A 27,547-nucleotide genomic window follows, 5' to 3' on the forward strand; every position below is an offset into this window, starting at 1 on the left:
TCCGCAAGTGTACGGAAATGTCGCAAGTAATATAAAAGATTATCGTATCCGCAGGGACTGGAATAAGCACTAGAAATGTCTCAATGCGAATTAGCTAAACAACTATCCAATCGTTTCAAATGCAAAGTGAAGGTAAACAAATCTAATATTATAGATCAACAAACAAGAGTTTAGTGTTTTGGGTTATGATAAGGGAGATTCTAGGAGTTTCGGTTTCTTTGTAAGATTTCTTGAATGTAAATGGTTCACCAATTCTTATCCCTCAATTGCCAAACTCTTGTAGAAAGTTGCCGGTTCTCTCTTGTAATAGATAACCGGCTAAGGACTGAGAAATGTATCTAAATATGATCAATTAGACATGAACCTACGTTGTCCTTACACAGAAGCGCACCTATTAGTATGCCTTCCTCGGATATCAACATAGAAGCCCACAACTTATTAATCTATTAAGATACAAGAAACTAATCACAAAATCCATCCTACTCTCTTGAATATTCCTATTTCCTCTTCAAGATTATCTCTCAAACGTCCTTACACGGGCTTGCACCTGTCACGTGGATCCCTCGGATGATCGAATGAGAATTAAGCACAAATCACCATTAATCATTGAAGATCTAATTGATACAAGGAAGACAATGTCATTGAAACAAGAAAATGGCAAATCCATAAGAGGATACAAGCAAGACAATGTCATTGAAACAAGAAAATGACAAATCCATAAGAGATTACATCATTCATCTCATCACAAATACTTCCTACATCCTAGAATACAATATCTACTCCATGAATCGAGGAAGAATATCTGAAGAAATGAAGATTACAAGCATTTCTTAAATCCCCAATCCAAGAAACTAAGAAAAGGGGGAAAGAGAAAACTTATCTACGAAGAAGCCTCGTCTTCGGATCCAATCCTCGCTCTGGAGTCGAAATCGTCAAGAACTCCCTTAGAATCGCCCAGAAATCCTCCCAAGAATGGGAGGAAACCACCAAATCTTGCCTTCTCCCAAAGGGGGAGAGATCCCTTTTCAATTCATGAAGGAGGGTTTAAATAGAGGAGGGAATCGGGCGCCACACGGCCCCGTGACACGGCCGTGTGAGATTCACACGGCCATGTCCAGTTCCTTCTCTGCCAAAGCTGCACGGCCGTGTGACTCACACGGCCAGGACCCTTCTGCTCTCTGGAAATGCTACACGGCCGTGTGGTGCACACGGCCACAGCCTGCTTGGTTTCTGGAAACCTCACACGGCCGTGTAGATCCACACGGCCATGTAAGGCTTCTGCTCTGGTTGGCTTCAAATCTTGACACGGCCGTGTGAGGTTCACACGGCCATGTCATCTTCCTCTTCTGTTGGTGCCAAACTCCACACGGCCCGAGCTCCATACCAGTGCCGGGCCATGTGAGGTACACGGCCTGGTGCTTTCTCCCTTTGTTTCCTCCAAGGCTTGCCCAAAGATGTAGATTCTTCACCAAATCGACTCCTGTGTACAAAAAATGCACAAAAAGTAGATCTCCGAACCAAAAGAGTAAATATGCTAAAAGGAAAGCTGGAAGTATAAAAATGCATAGATCAAGCATGCTCAAAGTATGTAAATGTGCGTAAAAACATGCATAAAAGAGTATATAATCTACGCACATCACTTATAGATTTCTTTATGCTATGATATGAACTTGACTAAGTATTCATGTTGATATGTTGCTTGGAAATTATTTTTTTCCTCTCCTTGAAGTTTCGGCCATGATGAGTTTAGGGTTTCAAGAAGCTCAAAACCTAATTTAACTTGCTTATAGATTTCCTTATGATATGATATGAACGTAACTAAGTATTCATGTTGGTATGTTGCTTGGAATTTAGTTTTCCTTTCCTTGAAGTTTCAGCCATGATGAATTTAGGGTTTCAAGGAGCTCAAAACCTAATCTAACATGCTTATAGACTCCCTTATGACATGATAAGAACTTGGCTAGGTATTCATGTTTATATATGTTGCTTGGAAATTTATTCCTTTCCTTGAAGTTTCGTCCATGATAAGGTATAGGGTTTCAAGAAGCTTAAAACCCAATCTAACATGCTTATAGACTCCCTTATGATATGATATGAACTTGGCTAGATGTTATGTTGTATGTTGTTGAAAAAGAACTTATTTCCTTCATGGTAAGGGTTCGACTATGATTATATTCTAGGGTTCAAGGAATTTTAAGAGTAAAGCCTAGCATGCACATGAATCTTCTCATGATATGATATGAATGTAACTCAATATTTATGCTTGTATGTTGTTAGAGCTTACTTTTCCTTTCATGAACTTTCGGCCATGACTACATTCTAGGGTCCAAGGAAGTTTAAATTTTAACTTAGCAAGCTCATGGATTCCCTATAACATGATATGAAGTTAGCTTGGTATTCTTATGCTTGTATAGAACTTAGTTTCATGTTTTTTAAAGGTTCGGCCACAACCAAGTTAAAAGGCCTAGGAAGCTTAGAACCTAAACTACCTATGCTCATGATATTATTTATAGTTTATGATATGAAATTGATTTAAGGTTCACAAGCTTATATGTTGTTGTAACCTAGAACCAAGCATGGTAACTTTCGGCCACCATATGAAATTAGGGTTAGAGATCCAATTATGATTTTTACTAGGTATCTCCCATACTAGATATGAATTAGGAGATGCTAGGAAATGTGTTCCATGTATGATTATGTTTTCCTATGATGCATGATATGCTCATTTAAGTATGCTTATGACCTATGCATGATGATGACTTTTATGAGGTGTTTTATGCTTAAAGTATGCATGTTTTATGATAAGACAAGTAACATGCCTATTTATGTATGCTTATGAACCATGCATGAAATGATTCTTATGATGGCTATGCACTCAAGTATGTATGACTTCAAATATGTTGCATGTTCATTTATGTAAGCTTATGAACCAGGCATGAAAATGATTTTATGATGGCTATGTGCCCAAGTATGCAAGCCTTATGATATGTTAAGAAAATGGCTAAGAGTTGCTTCCCTTAAGTTGGGATTAAGAGCACTCTTCATGTTAAGACAAGAGCATGACATTGATGATGATATGATATGACAGTTATGATGATATGATATGCATGACATGTATTTTACTTTGTATGGCTTGTACCAAGGGTGGGCTCCATAAGCGCCCCTAGGCCGACGGACTATGAACGGGTCTAGTAAAAAAGGATGGGCTCCTTAGTACGCCCCTAGGTCGAAGGACTATCAACGGGTCTAGATCCCTAGTAGGTTCGGGGCTAGCTACCCTGTCCTAGGGATTGCGCGCATTTATGTATGTATGTGGTACAAGCCGGACCCTCATGATGATAATATTATGTTTAAGTATTAAAAGATATGTTTAAAGACATTTTGCACTTGACATGGCATATGTTTTAAAAAGACATTTTGCATAATGCACCCATTCATTGTATGATATGTTTTTATGAATTATATGACATGATGTTATGCCATACTCTTATGACTTATAGGACATGATGTTATGAGATGTTTTGTTTATGATTCATATGACCTGATGATATGTTATGCTTCTATGATTCACATCACATGATTTCTTATTTATGACATGTTAGAGTATGATGTTTCTTAATAATATGATATGATAGGAGGCTATGTTCACATGATATAGTGTTAGATGATTATGTCTCCATTGATTATATGCTTGTATGACTATGATATGAGATACGGTTTTTGTGAATAAGAAAAGGATCTTACTTAGTTTACTTTCCTTGTACCACAGATAAAGGCAAGGAATGGATGATCTAAGGGAGCTGCAGGAGAGGTAAGGAGGTGTGTGTGGCAATGGCTCGACTAAAACAAATAAAGACCTACTATGTTATTTTTTTATGATTGACATGAACCAAGTGTATTATGTTACATTCCAGTATAATTTCATGACATTTCCGCTGCTTTATGTTACTAGAAAGAAATTTTAAATATGCATGTGTATCCTGGAATAGTTAAGTAAGAAAGTAGCCCCGTCCCTTTAGTAGCAGGGAGGGCGGGCGTTACAATAAGAATATGCTATGTTTCTATGCTCATTTATATATGCTTATGACCTATGCATGATGATGACCCTTATGATGTGTTATGTGCCCAAATTCATGATGTGCTGTGTGCCCAATTATGCATGCGTTTATGATGTGCTATGTGCCCAATTTCATGATGTGTTGTGTGCCCAATTATGCATGCGATCATGATGTGCTGTGTGCCCAAATTCATGATGTGTTGTGTGCCCAATTATGCATGCTTTATGTTATGCCTAAGAGTTGCTTCCCTATTAGTTGGGACTAAGAGCACTTTTCATGATATGAAAGGAAATATAATATGCATGATATGATAAGAATTGTGATATGTATGACATGCTACTTTACTTTTTATGGCTTGTACCAAGGGTGGGCTCCATAAGCGCCCCGGGGTCGATGGACTAAGAAACGGGCCTCGTTAGGGATGGACTCCTAAGTGCCCCTAGGTCAATGGACTAAGAAACGGGCCTAGTATGTATGCCTTGTAGGGTTCGAGACTTGCTACCTTGGACCTACATAGGACGCGCGCATTTATGTATGTGGTACAAGCCGGGGCCCTAATCATGTTGAGATTATGTTTAAGTATGTATGTAATAAGTTTTCAAAAGACATGTTGCATATATTTTTCATGATACATGTTTTGAAAGTCATCTCGCATAATACTTATGACTATGTTATGTTATGCTAGGATGCACTTTATGATTATGTTATGATATGCCATGATACTTATGATTATGTTATGTTATGCTAGGATGCACTTTATGATTATGTTATGATATGCCATGATACTTATGATTATGTTATGTTATGCTAAGACGCACTTTATGATTATGTTATGATATGCCATGATACTTATGATTATGTTATGTTATGCTAGGATGCACTTTATGATATGCCATGATACCTTACGATTATGTTACGCTATGATGCTTCTATACATGATATGATGAGTTATTTTTATGCTTTATGTCTATGAATATGCTATGTTTTATGTCTTTATGTTATGCTTTACGGTTTTTGTGAGTAGGAAGGATCTTACTGAGCCTTGTGTGCTCATAGCTTACTTTCCTTGTACCACAGATAAAGGCAAGGAATGGATGTACTAAGGGAGCAGCAGGAGGGGCAAGATGGATGTGTGTAGTAGTGGCTCGGCTAAAAGAGAAAGACCTGCTTTTATCTAATAAGAATTATGCTTATATCGTTCTTTCATGACTTCATGACATTTCATCATGCTTATTAGTATTATGGCTTAAATTTATGTTAAGCATGCTATGTGACTTTATGCAATAGGTAGTTAGTGATGATGATTTGAAAAGTAAAAGAAAAGTTTTAAAAATATATATATATATATACTATAAACAAGACTTCCGCTGTTTTAAGTAGAGAGGATTATTAACAAGCAAATAAGTAAGATAAGATAAGAAGAAAAAAGATAAGTAACCCCCGTCAGCTTGAGCAGGAAGGGGCGGGGCGTTACAAACCGACCTTGCATGCATTGTGCAAAGCTGACCGATACGAGCACACCAAAAGGTCGATCGGCTCAAGCATAGTGCGAGGCTAGCCGGTGCGAGCATAACTTGAGGCTGAAAGACGTGAGCATAGCACGAGGTCGATAGATATGAGCACAGCACGAGACCAACCGGCATGAGCACAACACAAGGCTGGCCAACACGAGCACAGTGCAAGGTTGGCTAATCACTACAAGAAAAAAGCCTAACAACAACGGTTTTTCACTGTTTTCATAGCCCCTTTCGGACTGTTGTTAAATACCGTGTTGTTAAAGAGGATGCCCAAAGACAACAGTTTTTAACCATTGTCTTTGAAGACAAAGACAACCATTTTACAACGGTAAAAAATCGTTGTCTTTTCATTCAACGACAATAGTTGTTCACCGTTGTCTTTGAGCGTATGCCTTTAATAATAGGTTCTTCAACAACAGTTTTGAACTATCTACGACAACGGCTAAAAATCGTTGTCTTTTTAGCCAATGACAATGGTTAAAAACCGTTGTCTTTTTAGCCAACAATGTTATTTAACATCAGTTTGACAATGATTTTTCACCGTTGTCTTTTAACGACATTGACAACAGTTTCACATATTTAAACTGATGTCTTTGGGTACAATATACAACATTTTGACAATAAATAAAAAACTGAGTCTTTTCCATCATTTATAACCATTATTTTATTTAAATAATATATCTACAAAATATCATTGATCTAAAACCTACAATCCAAACATCATTATCCAGTGCAAATTTAATTAAAGTACCAAACATCATCATCCAAACATCATTAAAGTACCAAACATCAACATTCAAACATCACAAAAGTTTACAAAACTAAATAGTACCCATAACAATATATCACACATATATATGAAGTCCAAAATATCTTGTTTTGTTGGATCAAATCTTCTCTACCTGTGCATCTTCTAAATAGCCTGTGCATTTTTTAAACACCATATCGAGAACTGCAGCCTTTTTTGCTTTCTCCTCCCTCCTAACTTCTCTTTTCTTCTCCTTTCTGGGTATGGTCATTATATTTTCCCTGAGGTAAATAGCATATGATTGTAAGTTAAGTCATTTCCTAGGAGTAAATGGCATAAAGATGATGATGACAAAGACGTTGTATACAATTGAATATGATAACAATACTTCTTTCTAGGCACAAACTAAAATTACTGCATACCTCACTTTCAGTTCAAGTTATCTACAAAATATCATTGATCAAGAACCTACAATCCAAACATCATTAAAGAACCAAACATCAACATCCAAACATCACCAAAGTTTACAAAACTAAATAGTACCCTTAATAATATATCACACATATATATGCCAAAGTATATTGTTTTGTTGGATCAAATCTTCTCTACTTGTGCATCTTCTAAACACCCTTTTACTTCCTGTGAAAATAAAAATCACATGATTTTAATCCAATTCAACAACAAGTCTAGCTAGTCTCTAGTAATATAGAGCTTTAGAGTTTGCAAAGTATATAACAAAAACTTGCTAACAAGGTTTGTTATTTTCTTCGATGTGATATACTCTAAATTAAACTTCTCATACAGTATTTTCATATAGTAGATCCTAAAAAATAGACGTTGGTTTCCTATGATGAAACATTGTCAATTTGTTTCAATTTAACTAAATATTATCATTGTTGGTTGCTACTCGGAAAACCTAATGGTTCCACTGTACAAAAATTGTGTACAAAGGTCTGAACCTTTCCTAGCTACCATGTGTTCTTTTAAATTAAACTTGGATCGCCTGCGGAACTTAACACGTTTGATCCAAAGTTTAATTTACTTGTTCTTTTAGGTTTAGATTTGGATCTCCTGCGGAACTTAACATGTTCGATCCAAATCACCTAGGTTATTAATTTCATTAAATATTAATTTCCAAAATTGGCTTCCAGGACTGCATGGCGAGGCACATGGCCTTCTTGGATATGAGAACAACCACCACCGCCTAGACAAAGCCTTTTAAGGAAAGTTAATATTTAATTTCCTTAAATAACTTTAGGTCAACCGAAAAGAACAATCAAATCACAAGGAAAAGAAAAACAAAAGAACACAACATCGAAAACAAATTCGAAATACTAGAATCGCATGCCTCTTGTATTTGGTATTTTTACATGAAGATAAAACTAGTATGATGCGGAAATTAAATACTAGTATATCTTTTCTTTTGCAAGCAAAAATCTCTAGGTCTTCTACCGTATTCCTCTTCTAACCTCGAATGTTGTGTGGGCAACGATCTTCCAAGATGAGAAACCACCAAAGCACCTTCTTCTCCTTTCTTCAAGTTTCGGCCAAGCACTATGCTTCCAAAAGATGAAGATCTTTTTCCACCAACCAAGCTCCAAGGGATGTAAGCTTTCTCTCCTTCTTCTCCAAGCTAAAATCTGGCCACCACTTGATCTCCAAGGAGGAAGAGAGGTTTGGCCACAAGATGGAGAGAAGAGAAAAGAAGGAGGCCGGCCACACCAAGGAAGAAAAGAGGGAGAAAATAATAGAGGTTGTTCACCTTGAAGGCTCCCAAAACCCCCTCTTTTATAATCCTTAGCTTTGGCAAATAAGAAAATTTAATTACAATAAAATTTCCTTAACTTTCCTTGACATGAATTAATTAAGAAAAAATTAAACAAAATTTCCTAATCCTTCATGTCATGGTCGACCACCTCATGGAGAGCAAACAAGGCAATTTTCAATCAACAATTAAAATTCCTTATTTGTCTTCGGGAATTTTAAAAAATAAAATTTCCTTTAAAATCCCTTCATGGTTGATAAAAAGAAATTTCTATAATTTTAATTTTTTCAACATGTGAATAATTTACAAAGAGAAAAAATAAAATATCTTTCCAATCTACAAATAAGGAAAGAGATTTAATCTCTTTCTTTAATCTTTTGTAGATCCTTATAAAAGAGATATTTTAATTTTTAATCTCTCCAATAAATTATATCTTTCACATAAGAAAAATTTAAAATTAAAATTCTTTTCTAATTTAATAGGGCCGGCCACCTAAGCTTGGGTTCAAGCTAGGGCCGGCCACCCATAGACCAAGGTTTGGCCGGCCCTAGCTTGATCCACAAGCTAGCTTGGTCAGCCCCTACACCATGGGTATGAAGGTGGGTATAGGTGGGTATAGTACTCTATAAATAAGAGGCTACGATAGGGACCGAGAGGAGGAATTGGTTTTGGTCTCCCGATAAAATTAAGCATCCCGTGTTCGCCCCGAACACACAACTTAATTTTATCAATAATAATTCATTCCACTAGAGAACTATTATTGAACTACCGCACCAATCCCAAATTACATTTTTTGGGCTCCTTCTTATTATGAGTATGTTAGTCTCCCTGTGTTTAAGATGTCGAATGTCCACTAATTAAGTGAGTTACTGACAACTCATTTAATTAATATCTTAGTCCAAGAATAGTACCACTCAACCTTATCGTCATGTCGGACTAAGTCCACCTGCAGGGTTTAAAATGACAATCCTTATGAGCTCTTCTTGGGGACATTATCAACCTAGATCATTAGGACACAGTTTCCTTCTATAATCAACAACACACACTATAAGTGATATCATTTTTCAACTTATCGGGTTTATTGATTTATCAAACTAAATCTCACCCATTGATAAATTAAAGAAATAAATATCAAATATATATGTTTGTTATTATATTAGGATTAAGAGCACACACTTCCATAATAACTGAGGTCTTTGTTCCTTTATAAAGTCAGTATAAAAGAAACGGCCTCTGATGGTCCTACTCAATACACTCTAAGTGTACTAGTGTAATTATATAGTTAAGATAAACTAATACCTAATTACACTACGACCTTCCAATGGTTTGTTCCTTTCCATTTTGGTCATGAGCTACTGTTTATAATTTATAAGGTACTGATAACATTATCTTCTGTATGTGACACCACATACTATGTTATCTACAATATAAATTAATTGAACAACTACAAACAAATGTAGATAATTTGACCAAATGTGATTCTTTATTCAAAATAAATGTTTACAAAAACTTAGGTTTTCAGTATACACTCTAACAATCATTGTCAAATGCAATAAGATGAACTCATGTATATACCTATTCATAAATATGATCTTGTATGCATGCATTCGGCTATCTCAGAGCGCAATTCATCAATTTCTTCTTGAGAGTACTCTGCTTTTGTGAACTGTGAACACACATAAATTATATGATCTTAAAGAACAAAATATAATTAATTGGAAAAAAATAATAACTAAATAACTTCTAATTATTTGAGATGATAAAGATAATATTACTATCGATGGTAGTGTATCCTCCTCGATCATTGTAATTTCTTCAGTAATTTATCTCATAAATCTCATCACGTAATAACCACATTGTTTTGCATCTGGCTGCCTAGGTGCCTACGTTAAAGGAAATTCATATTGTTAATGATAAATATACACATACCTTGATTGATTGAAATAGAAGTACCCATACCTTGATTACTTCCCATTGTACATGCTTTCTTCCTTTCCTTCCATTGTTCAAATTAAACAATCTTAACGCCCTTCATATATACATTCAACATAGTTGATATATAAGTGTTTTATGACTAAATTAAATACATAATAAAAAGCATATATAAACTCACATTTCCACAACATATTTCCAATCTTCATCACGAATGCGATGACTTAAAGAATCCAACAAGTAAACAATCTCCTTATGAGGTTTAATGACAATCAAATGCATGTTTTGAAACTAGAGAGAAAAACATAATATGTGAATAGAAAAATAGAAATGAATGAAGAAGGAAGTCTCACTACCTAATTGAGTGTTTTGTATTATCCATGCACTAAATGTGATTTAGTAGTATGACAGTAATTCTCTAGAGAAATCAAAGGCAGAAAATGACTTCCTAAATGTACTAAGGAATGCAATCTATTTTACAAGATAAAGAATGCTTAGTGTGATTATAGAGCACATACTGTTTTACTATCTTTAACTTATCTTTTCATTCATGCCATGATATGACAATTAAATTTTGCAACATGATAATTGACCAGAATTTCTTTAACTTACTTACATTAACTAATTCCCATATCAATTCTTTAACTTCATTTGGAACTTGCTTCCACGTCTTGTAAGATATCTTGACCTTTTCTCAAGCAAGCAAGCCAATGTAACTTTGCATTTCAATAGCAGCTTCTCCTACTGGCTGTCCAAGTTTATTAAATCTTACCTCCTTTCAAATTCCTTGAACCCTTTGTTTAGTAAGCTTATCTAGATGGGTACGACCTCTAGATGTTCTTGTTGTTTCAGTGTCTGTAGATTCCAGCATTGTCTTAACCTCTAAACCGTTGTTAGTGGATGTAGATGCAATTTTTTCTTTGCCCTTCCCAATCGTTGCAGGTTGTCCTATTCTCTTGCTTGAAGCATGAATTGTGTCATCACAATCAGATTTGTTTTAAGCTTTCCAAAGGATGTCATAGAGGTCAAATTTAATCTATTGATAAAAAAAGTGAAACAACATATCAATATTTAAAAAAATACACAATAAGAAATTCATCTACAAAATAAAATCAACATACATAGATAAAAATTTGGAATACCATATTGTGCACAAAATCATATTCAAAAACAAGATACATATCAATATTGTCTACAAACATATCTTCAAAAGAAAAATATAATTGGTTAAACATTGTCAACCCAAATCCTCTAATATTCAGCATATTGAGAAACTACAAGAGGTCATTTCTGCGATTCAAACAAGTGGCCACAACAACAACTTTACCTAACGCAATCTTACCCAGCATTATTGGGCCTTGCTTTTGCAAGAGAAAAAACAAAAGGTTTTAAAAGTTTACGTTGCATCTCTTCACCCCCTCTAGTTGCATTGGTCCTAACACACACTAATAGAAAGCGTAGAGAATCCAATCTCAATTGAACAAAGGTTAACACTGAGACAAGCCTTTACTTGTAGCCATCGCTAGCTGTGCACTACACGTAAATCCTGCTCAAAAATGAAAGCATAGGGGAACAATAACAATTCAAAGGTGGGAGATGGATATAACTTGGCATTATACCTTATTGTATATAATCTCTTGAAGACGGTATGTTCAACACATAACACTCGAAATGGTAGCACCACCGCCTGCTGCTTGCTACCTAAGTTAGGTGACGTCTTGGGCGTTCAACGACTCCTCACAGCAACCGGTGCGATAACCTAACAAGGGGATGGTAAAATATCTGCTCGGGAGGTCTAGCCAGCGACACACAGATCTCATATCGAGGGCCATAAAAATCATGGAAACAAAGAAAACCCCGAATAAATTGAGACAAATCAAAGGAAAACCAGCTCAGAGCTGCTCATCTTAATCGACCCGAAGCAATCACCAAAGAAAACACCCAAAAATCCTCCTAGTCCCACAAAAAAGAGGAATAACGCGAGAAGGAAAAGAAAGAGGCAGAATCTTCGAAGAGTTAGTACCTCATCGACACGTTGAGTTGCCGGAGCTCCGGTCCTCGGTTGGATGTGTCGATTGAAGGAGGAAGCGAAAAGAAGAAAAACGCACCTCGGGACAAAGCCTGGTCTAGGCTGCTGGCGAGCCACGGCGATCGCGAACTTGTGACCGGCGTGTACTGGAAGGAGAGAAGATGGCGGTCGCCGTCAGGTAGAAGATCGCGATTAGGTTTGGCGCGGGTTTTTAGTGGCGGTGCGCGTGATGTGGTAAAAAGAAAATGAAATTAATGAAGAATAGTTGTTGCAACATATAGTTTGTACAAAATTACAATTTTATCCTTACTATTTGAATAAATCCATCCATCTTAAAATAGACCACAAATTTTATCTTAGAGATAAACATTAAGGGATATAAATTTCACTTCATCAATGAAAATAGGCAAATAACTATGTTTGACTATTATTTTATAAAATAATTTTTAAAGACAATATAGTTTTAGACATCAAATTAAAATATGCACATTAAAATGTAAGCAACGCTAATAGACAACGGTTGATTAAAATTGTTGTCGTATGCCAAATAAAGAAAGATTTCTCATAGACAACAATTTTAAAATATTGTTGTCTTATGTATGTCAAAGACAACGGTTTTTTAAACATTGTTGTCTTTTTTCAAAAAACACGACCAACAACAACAGTTTTCAATAAAATCGTTGTTAAATGACAAAAAGACAACAGTTTCTCAAAAAACTATTGTCTATTAAATGTGGTTAAATCTAAAATTTCTTGTAGTGAATGCAAGTACAACGCGAGGTCGGTCGATGGGATCATAGTGTGAGGCCAACCTGTGCGAGCATAGGGTGCAACCGCTCTCGTGAGAACAATGTGAGGCCGACCATGGCATGTGCTATCGCGGCCAACCTCGCGAGCAGAATGCCAGATTGCAACTGGCCTCAGGAGCACAACATGTGGCCGCGACTGACCTCGGGAGAACGACGTGTGGCCGTGACTGACCTCGAGAGCACAGTGTGTGGCCATGGCCAACCTTGAGAGCACAACGAATGGCTGTGACCGACCTTGCGAGCACAGTGCATGGCCACGATCGACTTCGTGATTGCAAGGTGAAGTCGCGACCGGCCTCACCAGCACAGAACGAGGCCATGACAGGGCTCGCGAGCATAGTGCGAGGTTGCAATAGGCCTCACAAGCACAGTGTGAGGCTGTGACCGGCCTCACAAGCACAAACGCGAGGCCACGACCGGCCTCATGAGCACATGCGACCTCGGCCAGAGCTCGCGGTCTCTGTTGAATAGATTTTGTTGAGAGAAATGATCCTTTTTCTTTCTTATTGAATCGTGCTTTCAACTAAGCCTTACAAAGCATATATATAGTTTTGAAAGAAACTGAATGGGAAAACCAAAAGTCTCTCATAATGAGGACTCTTCGTTTCTTTCATTCTTAATGTGCAGCAACCATAAAGACAATCACTTTAATGTGATGGTTGCAATTCTCTCATAATGCCTAATAAAGATAGTGTTGATTACAACACATTAATTCTAACACTCCCCCTTAATGTGTTGTCGGACTCCAAGTTTATCTCGGAGCAGTTGAAACCTTTCTCTAGGAAGTGGTTTTGTAAGGATGTCAGACAACTGTTCTTCAGATCGACAGAACTCAAGTTGAATTTCTTTGTCTTCTATTGCTTGTCGGATAAAATGATGTTTGAGTGCTATATGCCGAGTTCGGCTGTGGTGAACTGGGTTCTTAGCCATAGCAATTGCAGACTTGTTGTCGCAGTACAGCACGGTTCCTTCATCCTGATGATGACCAAGGTCGGCTAAAATTCTTCGAAGCCATATTGTTTGTGAAGTGGCTAGTGATGCTGAGACATACTCGACTTCGGCAGATGATTGTGCAACACTTTGTTGTTTCTTGGATAACCATGAGATCATTGCTGAACCAAAAGAGAAACAGTATCCTGAGGTGCTTTTCATGTCGTCTAAGGATCCACCGAGATCACTGTCACAGTAGCCAACGAGGTTAACTGTGTGATTTTTCTGAAAACTTAGACCAAGGTCGGTTGTTCCTTGGACATAGCGCAAGACACGCTTTGCTGCACTGAGGTGGAAATGGCTCGGGCTCTGCATAAATCTTGAGAGCATGCTTGCGGCATACATGAGATCAGGTCGGGTTGCTGTGAGGTATAGTAAATTACCGATGAGGCTACGATAATGAGTGGCATCCGCTGTTTTTCCTCCATCTTCTTTCTTCAATTTCTCCCCCATAATGAGTGGTGTAGAGACGGGATTGCATCCCAACATGTTGAATTTTTTCAAAATCGTTTCTGCATACATCTTTTGGCAAATAAAGACTGTCTCTTCTTCTTGGTAGATCTCCATGCCTAAAAAATGTTGAAGTAGACCCATATCGCTCATTTCGTACTTTTGAGTCACGTCATCTTTGAACTCTTCGATCATCTTTTTGTTGCTTCCAGTGAAAATCAGATCATCAACATACAAAGTGACTATAAGAACATCGATACCTTGCCGTTTGACGTACAAGGTTGCTTCACTCTTGCTCTTCTTGAATCCTGTTTGGTTGAAGTAGTTGTCGATCTCACTGTACCAAGCGCGAGGAGATTGTTTAAGTCCATATAGCGCTTTCTTAAGTTTGTAGACTTTTCCTTCTTTTCCTTTTAGAATGAAGCCCTGAGGTTGATCTACATACACTTCCTCTTTCAGTTCGCCATTGAGGAATGTTGACTTGACATTGAGTTGATAAAGCTTCCATCCTTTGCTGGCAGCGAATGCAATTATGGTTCGGATTGTGTCTAGCCGAGCTACTGGGGCAAATGTCTCCTCGTAGTCAATTCCAGGCTGCTGAGAATAGCCTTTCGCAACGAGCCTGGCTTTGTTCCTTTGAATGGATCCGTCTGGGTTACGCTTGACTTTGTAGATCCATTTAACACCTATGACTTCTTTGTTTGTTGGTTTGTCAACTAGCTGACATGTCTGATTCTTCGAGATCACATGGATTTCCTCCTCCATTGCTTTCCTCCATGATTCTTCTTTGATTGCTTCGTCAAAATTTTCGGGCTCAACTGAACAATAATTGCACGTAGCATATATATCATCTATCGATCTATACCTTTTTGGAGTTGAGCTCGGGGATGAGGAGTTTGATGAAGTCGAATCAGTTGAGTTGCGACTTTCTTCGTTGAGTTGAGCTGAGTTTGGATCTGATGGGCTTGTCACTGATGAAATAGGCTCATCCTTGTCTTCTTTGTCAGTGATGATCAGAACGTCTTTCGTCTCGACTTTGTTTTCTTCCCAATTCCATGAAGCATTTTCATCAACTTGAACATCTCGGCTAATGATAACTTGACTTTCTTTTAGGCTAAATAGTCTATAGCCTTTGCTCATGGTGCTATAGCCAACAAAAATACATCTTTCGCTAGATTCGTCAAGTTTACTTCGTTTCACTTTTGGAATTTGAGAGTAGCATATGCTTCCGAATACCTTGAGATGGTTCACTGATGGTTTTCTACCACTCCATGCTTCAAACGGAGTCTTGTTTGGTATGGTCGTGGTTGGACATCGATTGGATAGGTAAACGGTAGTGTAAACTGCTTCAGCCCAGAAGGTTTTGGGTAAACCTTTCTCGTGTATCATTGATTTTGCCATTTCAACGATCGTCTTATTTTTCCTCTCGGTAACACCATTTTGTTGAGGGGTGTACCTTACCGTTAGTTGCCTTTCTACTCCTTCATCTTCACAAAAATTGTGAAATTCTTTAGAAGTGTATTCTTTGCCTCTGTCACTTCTTAGGGTTTTGATGAAGCATCCACTCTGTTTTTCGACGAGACTCTTGAACTTTTTGAATATCGTAAATACTTCGGACTTTTGTCTCATGAAATAGACCCAAGTCATACGAGTGTGATCATCGATGAAAAGAATAAAATACCTATTATGAGCATGAGAAAGGGTGTCCATTGGTCCGCAGACGTCGGTGTGGATAAGTTCCAACTTTTCTTTAGCTCTCCATGATACTCCTTTTGGGAAAGGAAGTCGATGTTGCTTTCCAAACGCGCATCCTTCGCATACATGTTGCTTTCCTTCTATGTGAGGAAGTCCTTGCACCATACTCTTGCCAGATAACTCTTTGAGGCTTTCAAAATTAAGATGACCAAGTCGTCGATGCCATAAGGTTGATGTCAGGTAGTCCGAGGTAGAAGCTCGATGAGCTTTTAGATCGGCATAATTGATGTTGAGAGCGAAGCTTCGATTGACCATTTTGATCTTTGTGAACACCTTTGACTTATCTCTCCTGTCAAATATAACACATTCATTGTTATCGAAGCAGAGCTTGTACCCATTTTCCACCAATTGTCCGAGGCTGAGTAAATTTTGACTCAAGCTCGGCACACACAAGACATTGTTGATGCAGCTCGGACCTTCCTTCGTCTCGATGGCGATTCTCCCAAGTCCTTTTGACTTTGTTTGCTCTCCGTTTCCAAACTGAACAGGAGCATTGATGCTATTGTCGAGCTTAGAGAAAATTTCTGAGATCGGCGTCATATGGTTGCTACATCCGCTGTCTAGCAACCATTTTCCTTGCTCCTTGTTGGTGGCTGTGTGACATACATAGAATGTTCCATGTGACTCCTCAGCTGTTTGATTTTCTCCAACCTGATTTGCCTGATAAGAGTTCCTACTTCGGCAATCTTTGGCGAGGTGACCAAATCGATTGCATATTTTGCATCTCGATTGGCCTTTGAACCAACAGTCCTTCTCGGAGTGATTTGGCTTATTGCATTTGCTGCAATTCGATGAGTTATCTTTTCCTCTTCCTTTTGAGTTACGTCCACCTCGTCCTCTTGATTTCCATCCACCTCGTGATTGGCCTTCTCGTTCGTTGTTACCAATTTTAAGCTTTGATTGGAATGCACCCTCTATTGGCTTTTCAGAATGTCTGGACAATCTTTGCTCGAACGATTTTAGGGACGCCATCACTTCTTGAACTATGAGTGTTGTTAGGTCCTTTGTTTCTTCAATGACGGCAACAATGGGATCATATTTCTCAGGAAGACAGATGAGAATCTTTTGTACCAGTCTCTGATCTGTAATATCTTCACCATGAGATTTCATTATGTTGACCAAATCAAAGATTCTGGTTGAGAATTCCATGAGTGTTTCTTTCTCCTGCATCTTGGCATTTTCGAATTCCTTGAGTAGTGATTGGAGCTTAATCACTCTCACTTTCACATACATCTCCTTGAAATTCGCTCTGCAAGATTTCCCATGCTTCTTTAGCAGTGTCGGCATGCATGATTCTGGGAAATATAGCCTTAGTGACTGCTCTTTGGAGGATTGAGAGAGCACTTGCGTCGGCTTGTCGAGACTTCTCTAATTTCTTCAGACCGGCTTCGTTGAGGGCAGTGGTTTCCTCGGGCTCTTGCACTCCATTCTCCACAATCTCCCATTGGTTAAGAGATCGAAAAATGGTCTTCATCTTTACGTACCAGAAATCATAGTCTTCGCCATTAAACTCTGGGATGAGATGGTTGATGTTTGTTAAGCTCGAGCTGGCCATGGATTTGGATTGGTAGAACCTGGAGGCTCTGATACCAAATGTTGAATAGATTTTGTTGAGAGAAATGATCCTTTTTCTTCTTATTGAATCGTACTTTCAACTAAGCCTTACAAAGCATATATATAGTTTTGAAAGAAACTGAATGGGAAGACCAAAAGTCTCTCATAATGAGGACTCTTCGTTTCTCTCATTCTTAATGTGCAGCAACCATAAAGACAATCACTTTAATGTGATGGTTGCAATTCTCTCATAATGCCTAATAAAGATGGTGTTGATTACAACACATTAATTCTAACAGTCTCGTCGAGGTCAAAGGGGAGAGGAAACGGGAGAATTTTACCTTGCGTTAGAGAGATTGGGTCGAACAAGATCGCATCAAAGAGTACACGTAGTGGACGCTGGGAATCGAAGATGAGAGAGGAAGAGGAGAGAGCGATCGACACTCAACCCTTAAACTCTAAAATTGAAACATTAAATGGCATACCCGTAGGTCAAAAAAAGGATGGAAATGCACAGGTCCGAAGTGGATGTCTGTAGAATAAAATTATTATATATATATGTATATATATAGTTTTGATACATCGCACGCCTTATACCGCACACCCTGCGAGTACCTTAAAAAAATTATTTTAAATTTTTTTATTTAATACTGTAACCTAATTTCTAAACATTAAATGTAAAATATGGTGGCATAACCAAAAGTTTAAAAATAAATAAATAAAAAATAAAAAAACCTGATATCATGCTGGCCGCGCACAATGTTAGCGCATTTGTATATATATAGGCCAGTTTATATTTATTCATAATTTTCGATTTCAAATGGAGAAAAAAAACATACAAAACCACAAAAATATAAATCACACCAATTCATATCGTCGCATAATTGCTTAATCATCCAAGAATTGCACCGCCCCAAACCATGACAGCCATCGCCAACCCAACCGAAATTTTTGGACTGGCCGCAGAAGACGGAGGCGGAGTACCCCCGCCGGGGGGCAAAGGCGGAGCCAACGGTGGCACTGGCTGCGGAGTGCTCCCGCCGGGCGGCAAAGGAGACGGAGCCAACGGTGACACTGGCGGCGGAGTGCTCCCGCTGGGCGACAAAGGAGACGGAGCCAACGGTGGCGGTGCGGGTGACACCGGGGGAAACGCCGGCGGCGGACTGCTGTTCGTGTGGTTCCTGATGGCCAGCACCACCACCACGAGCTTCTGCCCTATGTCGCAATGCCCTGCCGCGCCACTGATGAAGAAGAACGGCCCAGAGCGATCCAACTGGAACGACGTGCTGCCGTCGGTGAAATTCTGCCCTGGATCGGTCGCATTGCACGACCCAAAGGCCGCCTCCGTCACCACCAGCACCGAGTCATTCCCCTGCTGGTACCTGAAAACTACACGCAACACAATCCACCAAAATCAACTTACCGATCGATCAAACTCGTCACCGAAAGACTGATTACCGAGCGTGTCGTTGACTTGGAAGCGATTCCGGCCTGCCCAGCTGTCGTAGCTCTCGCGAGGGTGCTCCACCCATCCACCCCGGCCGCCGACGTAGAACACATATCCTCGGCAAGGAGAAGCGCACACCAAAGCCACCACCATTAACACCACAACTGAATCCATCAGCTAGAATTAAGGTCGCTCCAGAGATAGATTAACGATGCAATATATACACAGAGGAGGAGGAGGAGGAGAAGAAGAAGAAGAAGAATGGCGGTGATAATTGCAAGGAAAACGGGAAATATCTTATTCTCCTAAATGGAAAAAACAAACAAAAACAAAATCAGTTTCTATACGTTTCAGTTTGGAATCATCACCCTGATGTGATTTCCTGCTGCTGACTCAACGTTATCAGTATTGATCAATCGCACACTTGTCTAAATCTGAACTAAAAGTATTATTTTTCAGATCGGTGTTACTTGTACAAGTACTTCACATCACGATATACTATTTTAGTATGTGGGTAGAGGGCATCTGAAGCATTTCTGATCCTGAACAATTAGCTGTAAGAATATTTGCTTCTGCTGTAAACTAAGATTTGTTGTCTACTTGTCTTTTTCTTGGGTTGAGCTGTTTATTGGTTTTGCTGTCAGCAGATTTTTATATATTCATAATTAGTTTGTCGTAGTTGTACAAGAACTCTGGTCAACTTCTCAGGGTGGAGACAATCTGTCCATTTCTTAAACCTGGGACTTTTGACCAACTTGATTAAACATATATCACTCTTTCGCTCTCTATTGCCTTATCAACAACCTGATCTCGTGCATTTGTTAAAGAAAACATAGAGTAATTTGGGGGAAAAACAAACTGTGCTCCTAATTATCAACGGCCAAAAGCATTTTTTTTTAAAGAAAAGTTAAAAAGATACCTTGTTTGTTAGTGCAATCGGTTCGGGTTGAAGTTGATCAAGTTGATGTTAATTAAGTTCGAGTTAACTTGAGTTGAATTTTAATATTAGATCAATATATTTTATGGTTGAATGAAAAGTTAAATATGTCAAAATTAATCAGATGTTTAATAAAATACAGAAAGTCCAAGTGGATTATGAGTAATTGCACACTTGACAGTTAAAAGATCAATATAAATTTAGCACGAGATGAAAAGTCCAAGTGAGCTATGGGTGACTAGACACTTGGCAATCAGGAATCTAATAAAGAGTTGACATGTAAAGGGAAGTCCAAGTTGATCATGAGGGGCTCGACACTTTACATGAGAATCGACGTTCCAAGTGGGTTATGGAGGACCGGACACTTGAAGGTAACAGAAGTCTTAATAGCTCAAGGTTGAATGAATATTAAGCAATATAGAAGTCTTGATAGGTCAAGGTTGATCGGATGATAGACAGTGATGTGTGTAGATTATATATACTTTTATGCATATTTTGATGCACATCTAATTATATTTCATTAGCATAATCTATGTTTATTACACCCTATTTCATTATAATATTGTACTCTCATTATATTCTATTTGGAGATCTACTCTTTGTTTGTTTTGATTGATAGAAAGCAGTTTGGAGTAAAAACAGAGCAAGAGACGCACATTGGAGCAACTAGAGAAGATCAAGCTTAGGCCGTGTGAAACCACATGGTCGTGTGATCTTGCTCGTGGCAAAGCAATCTTTTGCCGTGTGAACTCACACGGTCGTGCCAGACATCAAAGAGAAGAAGCCCACGACCGTGTGAATTTATAGTCGTGTGGACTTTCTAGAGCCAAAGCAGACTATGGCCATGTGAATCCACACTGTTGTGTGGTCTAACCAGAGAAGGAGCAAGACACGGCCATGTGATCCCACACGGCTATGTCACCCATCCAGCAAGCAAGCTGAGCACGGTCATGTGGGATCGGCCATGTGATCCCACACAACCGTGCAACTCTTCTAAAGAGAAAGAAGAATACGACCGTGTGAAATTACACTGCCATATTGTAGGATCGTAAAGCGCTAGAGGGGGTGAATATCGCTCATGGATAATTCGTTCATTTTGAGTAAATACGAAGCGAAAAACAAGGATAGACAACACACACACCAAGAATTACTTGGTTCAGAGCCTGTGGTGACTCCTACTCCAAGGCCCGCACATGAGAGTGCTTTCGATGGGCAATCACTAATCAATCGGAAAGATTACAAATAGAGTTTTACAAGTAAATAGAAATTTAAAGAATACCGACAACCTTGTATAAGAAAATCTTTAGTAGAACCGTCGTTGGAGCTTTTGGGCGTCGTAGAAGTTTTTTCTGAGCAGCTCAAAGAAGCGAAAGTCGTTCGTTGTGTCGTTGTTGTGCATCTGGTAGAGGCCTCCTTATATAGCCAGCTGAAGGCGCCTTTAACCTCCATGGAAGACGCCTCCAACAAGAATTCTTATCCCTTCCGCATCGGAGACGATAGCTTCCGTGGCCTACGTTGTTTATCCATCCGAAGGTGCCTTCCATCCAGCATCCAAGGCGCCTTCAAGCTCCTTCAAGGAGCCTTCTTCCCTACTTCTTGCGCAGTTGCAGCCAGGATGCCCTAGGCGCCTCCAACCGCCTTGGAGGCGCCTCAGACACTGTTCATCGGAGCTTTTTAAGTCACTTTTGCTCCCTGCAAGATACGTTAGTCCAAAATACCAAACATACCTTGCAAAATAGAGTTAGGATAATAAAATATGAATAAATATAAGTGATTGGCAGTCTCTGGACTATCCGGTTCTGACGTTGAGTTTCGTTGAAACTCTAGGTCGAACCGACGCCTATTATTCCTTCTTCGGGGAACACATCCTCACCTACTCCTCTCAAGAGAAGTTACTTGTTGCCAGACCGGTCCTCCAAACCGACTGGACTTTTTCTCACTGCCCGAGGCTTCTGGTCTTCATGCTGGACGTCCGCTCCACGACCTGTCCAGACTTCCACCCGATCCGCGACCACTAGGATTTCAACCTAGAGTCCCCGACTCTAGGATTTTGCTCGAAGCACTCGACCCGCCAAGACTTTCCACCTAGGGTTAACACCTCCTAGGACCTAGGGTTACCGCCTCGTAGGGTTTTCCACCTATCTAACAGTAGCTAGGACTTTTCATCACCTAAGGTTACCACCCCCTAGGGTTTTCCACCTACCTAGAATCCACTAGGACTTTTGCCTAAGAACACTTAGGACTTTTCTTGCGCGTTCAATCAACCTTGTTAGATCACAAGACAACTTAACTTTGAACCCTTTGACATAATCAAAACTCAGGTTCGATCGTCTGGTGCTCCCTGCACCAACAATCTCCCCCTTTTTTATTATGACAACCTGGTTCAAAGTTATATACTATATAACAATAATTAATGACTTTTAGCATGAGCATAAATACAATGATTTAAAAAAAAAAACTTTATGCTCCCCCATTCATAACAATTATGTTTCAGTTAAATTTAACCTCTCTCTCCCCCTTTGACATATATCAGAAAGAAAATAAGTAGAGAGAATGTTGTTTAACATATAAAGATAGTAAAAATTTTTTACTTTGTTTAACTTTAAGCTCCCCCTGAAAGGTAGCAAAAAGAAAGTTAACTAATTTTTAAGAGTTGAAAATGACTTAGCTTTTGAAAAAAAAAACTTAGCTAAACTTAGCTTTTGAAAATACTTAGCTTTTTCAGTAAAAACTTAGCTGAACTTAAACTTTGGAAATACATAGCTTTTGAAAAAGAGTTAGAAAAAACATAGCTCTAATAGGATTTTGATAAACACTTAGGTTTAAAAAATATTTTGATAAAACATTTAACTTTAAAATGAATTTCTTGTAAAAAATACTTAGCTAAGAAGATGAATTCTTTTTTAAAAAAACTTTATCAAAACTTAGTTAAGTACTTAGTTTTAAAAAAAAAATTGATAAAAAGCTTAGTTAAGTATTTAGATTAAAAAAAATTGATAAAAACTTTGTTTCAAAAAATTTGATCAAAATTTAGTTAAGTAGTTACCTTTAAAAAAATGTTGATAAAAGCTCAGTTAAGTACTTAGATTAAAAAGGATTTTTATAAAAAACTTAGTTAAGTACTTAGTTAAAAACATTGATAAAAAAGTTTAGTTAAGTACTTAACTTAAAAATGATTTTGATAAGAAGCCTAGTTAAGTACCTCTTCCTTTTTTTTAAAAAAAAACTTATTTTTCTAGATACAAAATTATTTAAACTTACTTTTTCAAATAAAATATTTAAGAATTATTTTAAAACATAGTTAAATAGGATAATTGAATATCCTTTTAAAAAAACTTTAACATTTTAAAGAGCAAAACGAAAAGTTTAACTTTAAAATTTTGAAAAAGAATACTTTAACTTTAAAAAAAAAAACTTAACCTGACTCCTTTCACTTCCCCTTGATTAATGCCTTAAAAATATTTTGAGGATCCTAGAGTTCAAGCATGTATAAGATAAAGGAAATTATCTATTTTTCTAATTTTTCAATGTAGTTTTCTATTTTTCTAATTTTTCATCTCACCCTTTCTAAGTTATCAAACATGTAAAACTTATGAGTTTGTGTGAGACAAAGTTCAGTTTATTTTAATTTTATCAATATTGAAATTGAGATTTTTGAATTTTCAATGAGTTTGAATTTGGAATTTTGGAATAAATTTAAATTTTAAATTTTAAATTTTAGAATATAAGTTTGAATTTCTAAATTTAAAATATAATTAAAATTTGAATATTAATTTAACATTTGAAAATAATTACGATTTTTAAAAACATTGTAATTAAGAATTTGAAATTAATTAGATTTTAAAATTTATTATATTTTAAACTTAATTGAATTTTAATTGAGTTTAATTAATTTAAGTTTGATTAACTACTTTTTAAACATAGGTCCATCTCATAATTTTCTAGATTTTCAATTATGGAACCTTAATAGAATTTTGTGAGATGGTTAATGTTCAATTTAGATTACAATGTAAGGATTTATTTACAATTTAGTTAGACTAAGGTTTTACAGTTAGTCAATTAAATATTTATTTCAATGATTAGCTTTCAAGCTGTGACGAGGCACTAGGCCTTCTTGGTTATGTGATCATCCACCATTTCTAGACAAAATCTTTCAAAGAAATTGGATACACTAAAAAAAATACTATTATTACCGACTGAATATTCTATCGGTATTCTGTTGGTATTTGGCATTACCGACGGAATACCGACGAAATTCATGGTATCGGAAGTAATTTGGTCGGCATTCACTTTACCGACGGAAACGTATTTCCGTCGGTAAGTACCGACGGAATATATAATTCCATAGGTATATTACCGACTGCATTTTTAACCCGTCGGTAAAAAACCAAACGGCAGTAAACGGAGATCCCCGACGGAACCCTTGATTCCGTGGGGAATTACCGACGGAATCAGTGATTCCGTCGGTAGTAGGCCGAAGGGGTTTCGTCGGTAATTACCGACGGAATCAGTGATTCTGTTGGCTATATATCGCAAAAAGTAACTGTTCTTTCGATATTTTACCAACGGAAACTATAATTTCGTCGGTAAAAAACTGAAAAAAAAATTGAAATCCAGCCCCTGTTTTGCTCGTTTCCCATATACAATTTTAATACAAATACAAACCATCACAAGCGATGGCATCACAAGCACAATCCACACAATATATTAACAACAAGATCACAATATAAATCAATCCACAATCTCCAAAATACAACATACAACAAATACATAAACATAACTGAATGACAAATAGAAAATCTCCAAAATATAATAAAATCTAAGTATCAAGTTCTCACAATCATAAGTATCTAAAAGTATATAAGTGAACGACAAATACAAAATATCCAAAATACATACCATGATACATCACCTATACATATATCCGAATATAATCCTGTAAAAGTCAAATACAATAGATTATGATTAGAATAAATCGATGCAAATGTAATATAACTCAAACATTGTTTTATTTAACTATTTTACTTGTAAAAAAAATAGCTGGATTATATTTTGGATAACCAATAATAGTGGTGATGGTGAATGTATCAGTATGAACTCCTGAAAAATGTAAAACACTTTAAGATAAGCATCTAATAATATCCCAATACAATAAATATATTTGACTTAATGAATTTCTAAAAAATTCTAAAAAAAATAAAGTTATAGTTAAACATATCTCAAAAAAATCTAATCATCAGCGGGGTCTGGGTCTGATGGGTCTGGGGTGTAACGCCCCGCCCCTCCTGCTAAGGCGACGGGGGTTACTTGGACACATACATACTTACTTAACACAGCGGAAGTCTTACTTAGAGAAATTAAAAGCTTTTACTTTAAAATCACTATGGACATATAAACTCACATAGCATACTTAACATGATTTTTGAGTCATAATACCCAAACACATAATCAATGTCATGGAGTCAAAATGAAATAACATAAACATGGCATATTTCTTTATTAACAAGAGCAGGTCTTTCCCTTTAGCCAAGCCACTACCACACACATCCTTCTAGTCCCTCCTGCTGCTCCCCTAGTACATCCTTTCCTTGCCTTTATCTATGGTACAAGAAAGTAAGCTGTGAGCACTCATGGCTCAGTAAGTTCCTTTCCTACTCACAAAAACTGTATAGCATATCAAATCACAAGTCAAAATGCATGAAAACAATTTATCATATCGAACAGCATATCATGACATATCATAACATAATCATCATAAAGTATCATAGCATATTCTAACATGAACATCAAATGAATCCTGACATAGCATAACATCATCATAAATATCATGGCATAATCATAAAGTATATGCAAGGTGAATTCCTAAACATTTATCATGAAACATATGCAACATGTCTTTTGAAAACTTATAATATACATACTTAAACATAATCTCAACATGATTAGGGCCCCGGCTTGTACCACATACATAAATGCGCGCGTCCTATGTAGGTCCAAGGTAGCAAGTCTTGAACCCTACAAGGCATACATACTAGGCCCGTTTCTTAGTCCATCGACCTAGGGGCACTTAGGAGCTCATCCCTAACGAGGCCCGTTTCTTAGTCCATCGACCCCGGGGCGCTTATGGAGTCCACCCTTGGTACAAGCCATACATAAAGTAAAGTAGCATGTCATACATATCATAGTTCTTATCATTTCATGCATAACATATTTCTTAACATATCATAAAACATGCATATTTGGGCACACAGCACATGCATGGATCATAAGCATACATAATGAACATGTCATTTATCACATCATAAGGCATGCATATTTGGGCACACAGCGCATGCATGGATCATAAACGTACATAATGGACATGTCATTTATCATATCATAAAGCATGCATAATTGGGCACATAGCACATGCATGGGTCATAAGCATACATAATGAACATATCACTCATCATAGAAAGACATAATCATACATGGAATCATTTGAATAACATCTCTTAATTCATAGCATAGCATGCGAGGCACATCTAGGTCACTAAACCTTTTATGGCCAAAAGTCAAGAGTAGGGACATGAACTCTAGACAACATACAAACATAAGAATCTCATGCTAACTTCACATCCTATCATAAGAAAGATCATAAGCATGTTAACCTAAATTTTTAAGCCCTCCTAGGTTTCTAATTCTTTCATGGCCGAAACATTCATGAAGAGCAATCAAGTTCTAAGCGACATGCAAACATGAAAACCCTAAACTCATATCACATCATATTTCATAAGGAACAACTTGAGCATGTTTAATTTGGATTCTAAGTTCCATAAGCTTCTATCCTTATCATGGCCGAAACCTAGCAAGCCTTATTCTAGGTTACATGTAGCATGAAAGTGTTGAACCTTAAGCCAATATCCTACACCTTTCATGAGGAACATCATAAGCACATTTAGTTCAAGTTCCAAACTTCCTAAACCCATTAACTCAAGGTGGCCGAAACATATTAATCATGGAAACTATATTTCTAGTGGCATAAGAGCATGGAAAACACAACTACATTTCATAGCATTTATCACAAGAAACATCATGAGCATATCTAAGTTGGGTTCTAAATTTCCCTAGGCCTTTAGACCAATAGTGGCCGAAACATGTGAGCATGAAAACTAGATTTCTAGTGGCATAAGAGCATGGAAAACACAACTACATTTCATAGCATTTATCACAAGAAACATCATGAGCATATCTAAGTTGGGTTCTAAATTTCCCTAGGTCTTTAGACCAATAGTGGCCGAAACATGTGAGCATGGAACTAGGTTTCTAGGGCATAAGAGCATGGAAACCACAACTACATTTCATAACATTTATCACAAGAAACATCATGAGCATATCTAAGTTGGGTTCTAAGTTTCCCTAGGCCTTTAAACCAATGGTGGCCGAAACATGTGAGCATGAAAACTAGGTTTCTAGTGGCATAAGAGCATAGAAACCACAACACATTTCATAGCATTTATTACAAGAAACATCATGAGTAAACTTAGTTTAAAATCTAAACATTCTAGCCCTAAAAC

General features: G+C 37.4%; 1 protein-coding gene across 1 annotated transcript; it reads right to left on the minus strand.

Moving 5' to 3' along the window:
* Window positions 1-18,348: 18,348 nt before the first annotated feature.
* On the minus strand, window positions 18,349-19,345 carry LOC122049126 (early nodulin-like protein 1). Its single transcript, XM_042610577.1, has 2 exons — window positions 19,066-19,345; window positions 18,349-18,996 (listed from the first exon to the last, which is right to left on the minus strand). Exons 1-2 carry the CDS (start codon window positions 19,226-19,228, stop codon window positions 18,500-18,502), a joined length of 660 nt encoding a protein of 219 aa, XP_042466511.1. The 5' UTR covers window positions 19,229-19,345; the 3' UTR covers window positions 18,349-18,499.
* Between the last annotated feature and the right edge of the window lie 8,202 nt (window positions 19,346-27,547).

This window comes from Zingiber officinale, chromosome 2B, assembly GCF_018446385.1.
Source record: "Zingiber officinale cultivar Zhangliang chromosome 2B, Zo_v1.1, whole genome shotgun sequence".
Lineage (NCBI taxonomy): Eukaryota > Viridiplantae > Streptophyta > Magnoliopsida > Zingiberales > Zingiberaceae > Zingiber > Zingiber officinale.